Source organism: Xyrauchen texanus, chromosome 20 (assembly GCF_025860055.1).
Source record: "Xyrauchen texanus isolate HMW12.3.18 chromosome 20, RBS_HiC_50CHRs, whole genome shotgun sequence".
Taxonomy (NCBI): domain Eukaryota; kingdom Metazoa; phylum Chordata; class Actinopteri; order Cypriniformes; family Catostomidae; genus Xyrauchen; species Xyrauchen texanus.
Genome location: NC_068295.1, coordinates 718739 through 731238, shown reverse-complemented (window position 1 = coordinate 731238; position 12500 = coordinate 718739). Strand labels below are relative to the sequence as shown.

The 12500-nt window shown below is 44.5% G+C and overlaps 1 protein-coding gene across 1 annotated transcript in view; it reads left to right on the top strand.

The window, feature by feature from the left end:
• LOC127660822 (inactive tyrosine-protein kinase 7-like) overlaps positions 1-12500 on the top strand; it is a 65554-nt gene that overhangs the window by 47931 nt on the left and 5123 nt on the right. Inside the window, exons 3-12 of the mRNA XM_052151256.1 lie at positions 1974-2076; positions 2346-2509; positions 4139-4286; positions 6516-6646; positions 7375-7641; positions 7724-7860; positions 8085-8220; positions 9147-9266; positions 10781-10930; positions 11249-11393. Coding sequence (XP_052007216.1) covers positions 1974-2076; positions 2346-2509; positions 4139-4286; positions 6516-6646; positions 7375-7641; positions 7724-7860; positions 8085-8220; positions 9147-9266; positions 10781-10930; positions 11249-11393 — 1501 coding nt within the window. The remainder of the gene's footprint in view (positions 1-1973; positions 2077-2345; positions 2510-4138; positions 4287-6515; positions 6647-7374; positions 7642-7723; positions 7861-8084; positions 8221-9146; positions 9267-10780; positions 10931-11248; positions 11394-12500) is intronic.

The following is a 12500-nucleotide window of genomic DNA, read 5'->3' as shown; positions in this document are numbered from 1 at the left end:
CAAACACATCAAGGAAACTTTAAATTCAGAACATTTAGAGCATCACATGCATTCAAGTGCAGATATAGAGATGGATATTGGAAATCCCCATGAGGTGTCAGTGATTGTTTATATTTCTCTTCCAATCCTGCGCTCGTACTCCAGGAACATTTCAAAGGCAAAACGACTTCTAATGAGAATATGTCCTGTGTGAACGCCCCTTAAAAACACATCTCATCAGTGTGTCGATTACCCCACACTGAGGCGGTCTGATAGTACAGGGCTTCCTGTAGACGACTGATTCTTCAACAAACCAACTAGAGAGTATTTTACATGTTTGATGATTCAGTGTGTTCATTGTTAGTGTGTGAAATGTGTGTTTTAATTCATTCATAGCTCAATGCACCCAGAGTCCTCAGAGACCTCACACAGTGTGATAATACTGAAGTGAAGCGCTGAGATCATGACACTGTAGACAGACTGTTACCCATAATTCCACTGGGCTGAACTGGATGAACGAAACACTGACATAATATAATGTGACAAGAGTCACATTAGTGTTCTCATTTAACACACGCACACTTACACACACACACACTCACTTACACACACACACACACATGCACTTACACAAACGCACACACACATACACAAACACATACACATACACAAACACACACACGCTCACTTACACAAACACACACACGTACACACACACACGTACACATACACACAAACATAAACAAACACACACACACACGTACACACACACATATATACACATACACACATGTACATACACACGCACAAACACACACGCACACGCACATATACACACACATTATACACACACATACACAAACACACACACGTACACACATACACAACACACACACACACACACACACACACACACACACATATATACACATACACACATATATACACATACACACGTGCACACACACACACACGTACACACACACACACACGTACACACACACATATATACACATACCCACACACGCTCACACACACACACACACACATTATACTCACACACATTACACACACACTTACACACGTACACATACACAAACACACACACGTACACACACACACATGTACACAAACACACACACACGTACACACACACACACATACACACACATATATACACATACACACATATATACACATACACACGTGCACACACACACACACATGTACACAAACACACACACACGTACACACACACACACATACACACACACATATATACACATACCCACACACGCTCACACACACACACACACACATTATACTCACACACATTACACACACACTTACACACGTACACATACACAAACACACACACGTACACACACACACAGATGTACACACACACACATGTACACACATATATACACATACACACACACACGCTCACACATACACACACACATACACACACACACACACACGTACAGACACACACACACACACACATGTACACACACACATATATACACACACGCACACATACACAAACACACACATGTACACACTTACATGCTTACACACAAACAGTGACAGTAGAAGCGTTTTTAAGTTGACTTTATGCAACTAGTTTAAATATTCTGTCATTATAACATTACTGTTCTCATGATCTCTAGACCGCTGAGTGACATATAAACAGATTTGGCTTCTTTGTTTTTTCATGAAACTGTAAGAAACTGTTGCACAGGATTACTAAAGCAAACGCTACCGATTAAAACAAGCCCAAATACTGCGTGATATGACATGTGAGCGTCTGAAGGGACGTTATGCATCTGCTCGCGGGTCCACATGCAACAGAGATGCAACTTATCTTTTACACTCTCTTTTGTGTCACTAACTGTCAGTTCTAGATGCTTTTCTGGACACATCAGTATTGATTGATCAGGTTATAATGTGTGTGAGTGTCTGTGTCGTGTGTGTGTGTGTGTTGTCAGGGCTGGAGAGGGGGCCGGTCACCATGAATGAACCCGCCTCAGAGGCGGAGCTAGAGGACGCTGAACGAATCACACTGCAGTGTCACATTGATGGACATCCACGGTGAGCCAATCATTTCTTGTTACATTGAATTCTGTTCTGTTGCTTCCACAGATGACATCTTATCAAATGATTAGCGAATGATTTAGAAATGCCGCTGATCATTCTCTCAGCATTGGGTGTTTGGGTAAATGATAAATGTTTATCTTACACACTGTTGCAGCTGTTTTCAGTCACAGTAATAATCGCAGCTGTTGTAATGAGGTTTTTAGCTGTTTGTGTAAATGCAGAGATGTTCCTCTATAAGTGATCTGTGAATGATTCATGTGCAGGCCGAGCAGTAAATGGTTTAAAGATGGTGTTCAACTGGGAGGAAAGGATCGAATCCTGACGCTGACTGACCTCAGACCAGAGGATTCTGGGATTTACCTCTGCTGCGCTCGAAATGCTGCTGGACAAGTGTGCAGTAACCAAAACATCACGCTTAGTGTCATCGGTAAGAAGTTAAACTGTAAATTAGCTCACACAGGATACTGTATATTGGCTTCAATTAAAAAAATATCTGATCAAGCTAGCAACACTTAGCCAAGTGCTAAAATATATTAGCAATGACAAGCTAAGAGCTAAAACATATTAGCAACGTCTAGCTAAGAGCTAAAACATATTAGCAACGCCTAGCTAAGAGCTAAAACATATTAGCAATGACTAGCTAAGAGCTAAAACATATTAGCAATGACTAGCTAAGAGCTAAAACATATTAGTAATGCCTAGCTAAGAGATATTAGCAACGCCTAGCTAAGAGCTAAAACATATTAGCAACGCCTAGCTAAGAGTTCAAACATATTAGTAATGCCTAGCTAAGAGCTAAAACATATTAGCAACGCCTAGCTAAGAGCTAAAACATATTAGCAACGCCTAGCTAAGAGCTAAAACATATTAGCAACGCCTAGCTAAGTGCTAAAACATATTAGCAATGCCTAGCTAAGAGTTAAAACTTCTAACACATGCTAACAGCACCTAGTTAAGTACTTAAACATGCTAACAATGCCTAGCTAAGAGTGAAAACATGCTAACCCATGCTAGCAACTCCTAGTTAAGTCCTAAACATGCTAACAATGCCTAGTTAAGAGCTAAAACATATTAGCAATGCCTAGCTAAGAGTTAAAACTTCTAACACAAGTAAGCAACACCTAGTTAAGTGCTAAACATGTTAGCAATGCCTAGCTAAGAGTTAAAACATGCTAACACATGCTAGCAACACCTAGTTAAATGCTAAACATGCTAACCATGCCTAGTTAATAGCTAAAACATATTAGCAATGCCTAGCTAAGAGTTAAAACATGCTAACACATGCTAGCTTCATGCTAAGTTTCTATCCGTCTTTTTCAAGCCAATTAACCTAAAGTTTGTCTACCAACTTTTTTATCTAGTGAGTGTTATTATTCGTTGTGGTATTGAAGCTAGTATCGAGAATCATCAAATTTCACGACCGACTACTGAAATTGTGGTATTGTGACAATGTACATATTGTGCATGGTTGATTTGCTGCGATAACATTATGGAAAAGTAGATCTCATTCCAGAGAATATGAACACTCCTGCAGTATATTATGGCGATGGAGGCTTTTCTTTATGTTACTGCCGTACACAAGATATAACTACCATACATCACATGACAATGTTTAATGTTGAGCCATGTTCCACACAGTGTGCTCCGGGTATATGCTGCACGTGAATTCTATGCGTACTTTATTTAAATCGTATTTGTCTCTTGAATTTAATAACATGTCTCTTGGTGTCTGTGGTCTAGATAGTCGTCTCACTAGGTTTTGAGGGTGCATGTATTATTGTGTGTGGCTGCAGCTGTTTTCATGTGTTCTAATGTATTTGTGACATCATGTGCACAGCAGAACCGAATTATATAAAGTGCAACCCAACACCTCTGTCAGCCATCCCATCAGCCACCTGTGCAGCTCACGCAAACACCTGCGCACAGAATAAAACCTGCTGTGAAGAATAAAGAGAGAGACAGAGCGTGAAAATTACTAATTACAGGACACAGAAAAACAGGGAATAACACACATGACTGAGACGAGAGTCACGCTCTTCTGTCTGTCTGTCACTAGATAAGACTCTTCCTCGAGTGGTGGTGTCTCCAGAAGATCAGGTGGTGTTGAGGAACGAGGAGGCCGTGTTTCACTGTCAGTTCAGAGCCAAACCGCCGCCGGAGCTCGAGTGGTTTCACGACACTGAACCTGTTGTCAACAAATCAGGGTGAGACTCACTAATATTCATCCCTTCATTTTCAAATCTTAAAATCACAGGTGCACCTGGAGTCGCCAGTTTGAATCCCAGAGCATGCTGAGTGACTCCAGCCAGGTCTCCTTAGCAACCAAATTGGCCCGGTTGCTAGGGAGGGTAGAGTCACATGGGGTAACCTCATCGTGGTCGCTATAATGTGGTTCTCGCTCTCGGTGGGACGTGTGGTGAGTTGTGTGCAGGGCTGGACTGGTAATCTAGCATACCGGACATTTTCCCGGTGGGCAACGCACTTTGGGGCCGATCAGGGGCGGACTGGCCATCGGGAGAACTGAGCGGTCCGGTGGGGACAAATGGGCCGCGATAAGCTAAACTGTGCCGGCGTGTTATGCAGAACAGACCACAAAACGGTGGTGTAATATGCAGAAAAGGACGACAAACAAGTCCAGCCCTGGTTGTGTGTGGATGCTGCGGAGAATAGCGCGAAGCATCCACATGCATTACGTCTCCATGGTAACGGCTCAACAAGTCATGTGATAAGATGCGCGGATTGACGGTTTCAGACGTGGAGGCAACTGAGATTCGTCCTCCGCCACCCGGATTGAGGTGAGTCACTACACCACCACGAGGACTTGGAGCACATTGGGAATTGGGCATTACAAATTGGGGAGAAAAGGGAAAAGAAAAAAGGATGTAATTTCCATGTTATCATTTCATTCTCATTTATTATAATTTACCTTGTTATCTTGTATTTATATCTCATTTTGGCTCTCTTAAAATGTTGTGTTTGTGTGATACAATGCAAAAACATGCAAATATGTGAACATAAACATGATGAACATGCTCCTGAACATTTCTGATCTCCCCCATTCATTATCAGTGGCCGGTCATTTTTGACCCGGAAACCACAAGTGTGATTTTTTGTACAAAGGTGCATGAGCTCAGGTCAATGAGGCCCATGATCAGTAAGTTCCAAAAAGAAATGCATAACCTGTGCTAATTGAAAGAAAACATGTTGGCAAAAAGATCTAATCCTATATTTGGTGATGATATATTGCAAAGCGAGAGATTTATAAGCAATTTATTTAGGCCGGTCATTTTTGACCGGGAACATCAAATTAGGTAAAAAGTGTCAACACAGGGTTAAATCATAGACTGTAAAAAAAGATGGCCGACGCCCCTTCGCGCTTTTCCATTGGTGGGAACTGAAGCCGCCAGTGTCCCGATATGGCGCTGACATCTTGGGACTTGTGTCTGCCCAGTCGCGATTTCGGGACCAGACCTGCGCAGTAGTGAGCAGGAAGTAAAGCCCCGCCCTCACTCTCGCCGAATCAATCGCAAGGACACGCCCCATGTGAATTTTGACTTATGACGGTGTGAAATAATTAATTATAGAAATGTAGATATTAAATTTAAAGCTCCAATCTCCTCAGTCCTCCGAAGATCCCGAAAAAAAAGTCAGTTGGTGCTTCAGTGACTACTTCACTCAGAGAACCTGTCAATCACAGCTGTCAATCATGATGTCACAGCAGCGTTTTTATAGCATCAAATAACTAAAAACAAACTTATTTTGAAAACAAACACTTGAAATGACATCAACGTGATAGAAACGACAGTAAATGACAGAAACTATCTTTGGAATAAAGATATGTGAAGTGTAATTTAATTGTTTAGTTGGTCTCACGTCCCGTTGAATAACATGGGGAGGCGGGGTTTATGAGCTATACTAGGACCAGCCACCGGGGGGCGATCGAGACGTTTTGGCTTCACTTTTGAGGGCTTGTGCGGCACACTTGGGTTAAACATGTTAAAAATACAAAATCTGTCATAATTACTTAAACAGAAGATCTAATGCTACATCTTAGGATAATATATGCAATATGAGAGATTTATAAACTATCTTAGTGGACCGGTCATTTTTGACCGAGAACACAAACGGTGTTCACACACAACACAAGGGTTAAAAAATGACCCGTTTTGGCCTCCGTCAAGGTTATTAAGGTTCCTGTGTGCTGAAATGTGTCTGTTTTATTTAAAGAGTTGCTGATCTAATGATTTTAGTGTCTAGTATGTCCCCTTCTGCATGTGCAGTGCTCAACGCGGAATATACTGATGTGATTGGTCAGTTGGTCAGTTTCAGTGTTTTTCAATTGTTTCATCAGTCTTTATCAACTACTATTAACACATCAGGCCTGTATGTCTTGTATATGTGTGTGTGTGTGTGTGTGTGTGTGTGTCACACAGGGTTATAGTGTACAGTAACGGCACCCTGCGCATCACTCAGGTGAAGCAGCGCAGCACAGGCGTTTATAAGTGTGTCGCTCCGTATGGAGGAAACAAACATGTACAGGTGGAGGCCGAGCTCAGAATCGCAGGTGAGCACATTTCAAAGCTGCTTTCCAGAAGTGAGTTCATCTCTAAATATATTTTATACAATTGTTCTAGTGTTCTGAATGTTCATTTAAAAGACATCTGTCTCAAGCCATGTTTCAGTTAGAGCCACATTGAGAGCCTCGTATCTCTGGGATTTCACCATATAGGGCTTTAAAAATGAAGATGCATAAAGTCAAGTTTGTTCTGAACCAGATTCCTAAAGGATATTAAGATGCATTTAATACTTCTAGAGTTATAGGCACTCCAACTTTGGAAAAACAACACATAAATGTGTTTTTTCCCATTTTTGGACTCGCACCATTGGCATATAATGCAACAAGAGCTGCTGAAGTCAGCTGGTTTTAGGAATAGACCTCCCAATCTCTGTGTACCAATAAAATCATGATGCTGACTCCTCTCTAAGGTTGTATTTTTGACCTGTAGTTTGGCTGCAAAATCAAAGGCGAAAATGGTCATTTCCACCCAACTCTCCAAATAACGACTTACTCCATAAATATTGGTTCATTTTGGCTCGCATAATAATTATTGTTTACCCATCTTCAGATATAGTATTAATAAAAATAAAACATGTATTCCGGGGAACTTTCTGAAACTTGACCTGGAATGACCCCTGAAGTGTTGATGAGCGGCGTACAAATCAAATCGTCCAAAACGACACATATAGAGGTAAAAGTGATGATTGTCTCTGTTTCTTTCCCTCTCCGCGTAGAGATCGATGACATGGGCGAGCGCATGTCTCGGGTTTTCTCCGCTAACAGCAGGGAGAGGGTGACCTGTGAACCGCCCCGGGGTCAGCCGCTGCCGGAGGTGTGGTGGGAGCGTGCGGGTGATCGCGTGTCGTCTGAGGGTCGTGTGTATCAGCGGGACAGAGATCTGATCTTCAACCCGACCGATAGATCAGACTCGGGCGTTTACACGTGTGTCGCGCGGAATAAAGCGGGACAGAAGGAACAGGAACTCATCGTGACTGTCGCCAGTGAGTAAACACTTCCACAGCGCTGTCATGTGGAACCTGAGCGCACCGCGTGATGTTATTTTAGTGTGTGTTTGTGTTACAGCGTCTCCAGAATGGATCACAGAGCCGCAGGACACACACATGGAGGAAGGTCACCCTGGATACCTGCACTGTCACGCTCAGAGCACACCTGACCCACGGGTCACATGGTACCGCAAAAACATCCCGATCAGTGATGAGGTTTGATTGATTGTTTTGTTTATGTCATCAGATTACAGAGCATGTGTGACAGTGGGGGTCGCTCCAGGATCATCATCTGTGTGTGTGTGTGTGTGTGTGTGTGTGTGTGCGTGCGTGCGTGCGTGCGCGTGTGTGTGTGTTGTGTGTCCGCGTGCGTGTGTGTGCGTTGTGTGTTGTGCGTTGTGTGTGTGCGTGTGCGTGTGTGTGTGTGCGTGTGCGTGCAGGGTTCTCGTTATAAGCTCTTCTCTAACGGGACTCTGCGGATCAACAGTGCTGAGGTGAATGATGCTCAGATCTACAGCTGTGTGTGTGTGAGTGAAGGCGGCTCGCTCACCGGACGTGCTCGTGTTTATATACTGGGTGAGTGAGTGTGTTTCTGTGTCTGTTTTGGCCTGAACACACCGTGCAGTTTTAAGAGTGACAACAGCATTTAAATGCAGGACTCAATCCCCTAAATGATTGTTTTGTGTGTAGCCTTGTCCCAGAACGTAGGCGTTCCTAGACCCTATATATAAAGGCTTCACCCCCCCCCCCCTCCAAATTTCATGTCAGCCCCTTGAAGCGATTTCACGCGTTCGACTCGCTTCATTCGCGACGCCCGGTGCGAATTCGCATCTATTTGCATTTTTGCGTTGACTTTGTATGTAATCGTGCCAAACGAAACGCTCGCTTCACGTTGTATGTGAACGCACCATAAGACTGCTGCCTCCGGAGGAAGCTCACTGTGTTTTGGAACAGACCCTTCCATCTGCTGCCACCTACTGGCGTAAAAGTGTGACTTACAAAAATGGTCACTGAACGAATTAAGGCAAAATGAACAAATCTTTGAACTGAATCAAAAGTCTCGAGTCGCGAGTTGAGCGTGTTACCATGGAGACGTAGCGCGTGTGGAGGCTTCACGCTATTCTCCGCAGCATCCACGCACAACTCACCACACGCCCCACCAAGAGCGAGAACCACATTATAGCGACCACGAGGAGGTTACCCCATGTGACTCTACCCTCCCTAGCAACCGGGCCAATTTGGTTGCTAAGGAGACCTGGCTGGATTTACTCAGCACTCCAGGTGTGATAGTCAGCGTCAATACCAAAAATGTTTTATATTTTTGTATTAATGAATGTAGAACAGAAAAGGAATGATGTGAACGTTGACGTGTTTAATGAGTACAGATTGTTTGTCTTGAGTCCAGATATAAAGTCAGGATTTTATTGTTGTTTTCACGCTGTAACACCTTCACCAGTGTCTCATCTGATCACATCTGTCTGATTGTCTGATGTCTCTTTCAGAGAAGTTGAAGTTCACTCCCGTCCCGCAGCCGTCGCAGTGTTTACAGCTGGACAGAGAGAGCAGCGTCAACTGCATCGCACAGGGACGAGAGACGCCCACGATACACTGGAGCAGAACAGGTCACACATATATACTGCACACTTCACAATGAGGCCGTCAGGTCACTTTAATTTTGGATGCTAGGAAACTTCCTACCACTAAAGACCCTAAAGATCATGTGAGCTTTACAGTCTATTCTCCCATTGGTCAACTAGAGACTCTAATCTTTTGACTCATACAAGTTTCAATGTAAACACATATTTATTTTAGTTTTTTAGCAGATATGGTTTTGGTGTGGCATGGGGGGGCGTGGTCATGTGTTGGTCTGTGGGCAGGGCTGGACTGGTAATCTGGCATTCCGGGCATTTTCCCGGTGGGCCAACGCACTTTTGGGCCGATCAGGGGCGGACTGTCCATCGGGAGAACCTGTGCATTGTGACGCTAGAGACTGTAGCCTTTAGCCTCCTTTTTATCACACCCCCCTCCCACGCCGGAGATGCTGGTTCGAGTCCCATTCGGAGAGGGGCGAGCAGGGCCGGTTACAATGGTGCCATGATCCGGATGGGAGTGAGGTTTAGGGGGGTGAGTGTAACGGTAGCTAGCTGGTGGATAGCGACGCTAGAGACTGTAGCATTTAGCCTCCTTGTTAACGCACCCGCCTCCCACGCCGGAGACGCTGGTTCCAGTCCCGTTCGGAGCAGTGCGAGCAGGGCCGGTTACAATGGTGCCGTGACCCAGATGGGAGTGAGGTTTAGGGGGGTGAGTGTAACGGGAGCTAGCTGGTGGATAGCTGTCCATTGTGACGCTAGAGACTGTAGCCTTTAGCCTCCTTGTTAGCGCATCCGCCTCCCACGCTGGTTCGAGTCCCGTTCGGAGAGGGGCAAGCAGGGCCGGTTACAATGGTGCTGTGACCCGGATGGGAGTGAGGTTTAGGGGGGTGAGTGTAACGAGAGCTAGCTGGTGGGATAGCTGTGCATTGTGACGCTAGAGACTGTAGCCTTTGGCCTCCTTGTTAGCGCACCCGCCTCCCATGCCAGAGATCCCGGTTCGAGTCCCGTTCGGAGATGGGTGACCAGGGCCGGTTACATGTGCATCGTGTGGTGTTTGCCACGCAGTGTGCGCTCCGGTTTCGTTTTGTTGTCTCTCATCTTGTTTGTCGATTGGCATGAATTTATATCACCTCATTGTCTTGCCGATGTGCACTCATGCCATTCGGATGAGAACACGCGGCTTTGTTATTGTTTCGATATGGCCGCGTGTTTCTCTGTCTTACGTCACACCCCGCCTCCTTGTTTGCTCATTATTGTTTCATCTGTCCGGTGCCAGTTCGTCTTGTTTCCTGTGATGCGTGTCTGTCGGTCTAGTTCTAGTCAGCCTTGTTATTGGTTTTCGTGTTCCTATTCAGTCCGGTCGGTCCTGGTTCCCTGTTACCATCTGCCCCAGTCCTGTAGCGAAGCCAAAATACAACGTCCATGCATATGGACGCAGGGTTCGCTGTCACTCATATTGACTTCTTGTGGATTTGTCGCTTAGAATTGCTGTCAGTGTGAACGACCCTCGCTTTTCTCATCTCTCTCTCTCTCTCTCTCTGCAGACGGCAGTGCTCTCTCGTCCCATGCAAGTCAGGTGAACAGTGTTCTGAGGTTCAGGACAGTCACTCGTGCTGATGCAGGAAACTACACGTGTGTCGCATTTAACAGCATGCAGGGAGAGATCAGAGCATATGTGCAGCTCACTGTTGGAGGTGAGATCACTGTGAGACTCCCACACCGCTATGTTTGTCACCTTAACACAAAACACCTTCATTGTGCTACGCTGTGGGATGCGACAAAACTTGGCGAAACCTTAAATAAACTTTAAAGCTTGATGAACTGATAGTGCTGTTTAATTACCCAGCCAGAAATGTCACATGACAGAAACAGATGAATATACAGCTATTTTCACACACACACACACACACACACACACACACACACACACACACACACACACACACACACACACACACACACATGGTCTCTCTCTCTATACATGTCCAATGTGTTTGTGTGTGCTTTGTCAGTTCATATTAAGTTTAAGTTGGAGCCGGAGCAGACGACAGTGTATCAGGGTCACACGGCGGTCTTTCACTGTCAGGCGTCAGGTGACCCGCCGCCCTTCATCCAGTGGATGATCAAAGACAAACTGCTCAGCAGCAGCACTGGCAGGTCAATCTCATACACACATCAAGTCAACTCAATCTACTCACATTACACCTTTACATTTTTGTTATAATATAAGCACTTATCTGTTAGCGTCAATTGACTAAAAAGCAAAGTTGAATATTTATGAAAAAAGTTGCTGTATGTCATCTATTAGGAGTAGATGCTGCCATCTGCTGGAACAAAGAAATGACACATTTTACAATTTCATAGCAATGTCAAGTATAGCCTATAGGTGTCCTCAGTGTTCCCCTTATTGGTGTCTGTAAACCAGTGCTGTAGCTTAAAATATAGATATCTCGTTATACATTTATATATATATATATATATATAAGTCATTATAAAATAAATGTATTTGTCAAAGTTTAAACTACTTGCTATATTCAGTTTTTGCAATAATGCCCAAATGTACAGTCAAACCTGACCATTATTTTGCTATGTACTATTATTTATTACTAACATAATAAATTTACTAACATAATTCAGTCATATTATTCAATAAATCTAAAGCTGTATTTTTGCATGGGAATAAAAGTGATTCCTGGGGGAAAAAATGCAATGTTTTATCTGAAAGGGTAAACTCTTCCCAAAGTGGGGTCAGACGTTTAGTTCTATAAGTCTGTGCATGTTTGTGTGCATGCATGTGTGTGTGTGCATGTGTGTGTGTGCATGTTTGTGTGTATGTGCGTACGTTTGTGTGTGTGCGGGCGTGTGTGCATGCATGTGTATGTGCATACTTGTGTGTGTGCGTGTTTGTGTGTGAATGTGTGTGTGTGCGTGGTTGTTTGTGTGCAAGCGTGTGTGCGTGCACGCGTGCGTGTGTGTGAATGTGTGTGGGTGTGTGCTTGTGTGTGTGTGCATGTTTGTGTGCATGCGTGTGTGTGCGCATGTGTGTGCGTGCACAGATGCGTGCGTATGTGCATACTTGTGTGTGCGCGTGTTTGTGTGTGAATGTGTGTGTGTGCGTGCTTGTGTGTGTGCGTGTTTGTGTGTGAATGTGTGTGTGTGCGTGCTTGTGTGTGGGGATGTGTGTGTGTGTGTGTGTGTGTGTGTGTGTGTGTGTGTGCGTGCGTGCGTGCGTGCGTGCGTGAGCGTGCGTGCGCGCGCGCGTGC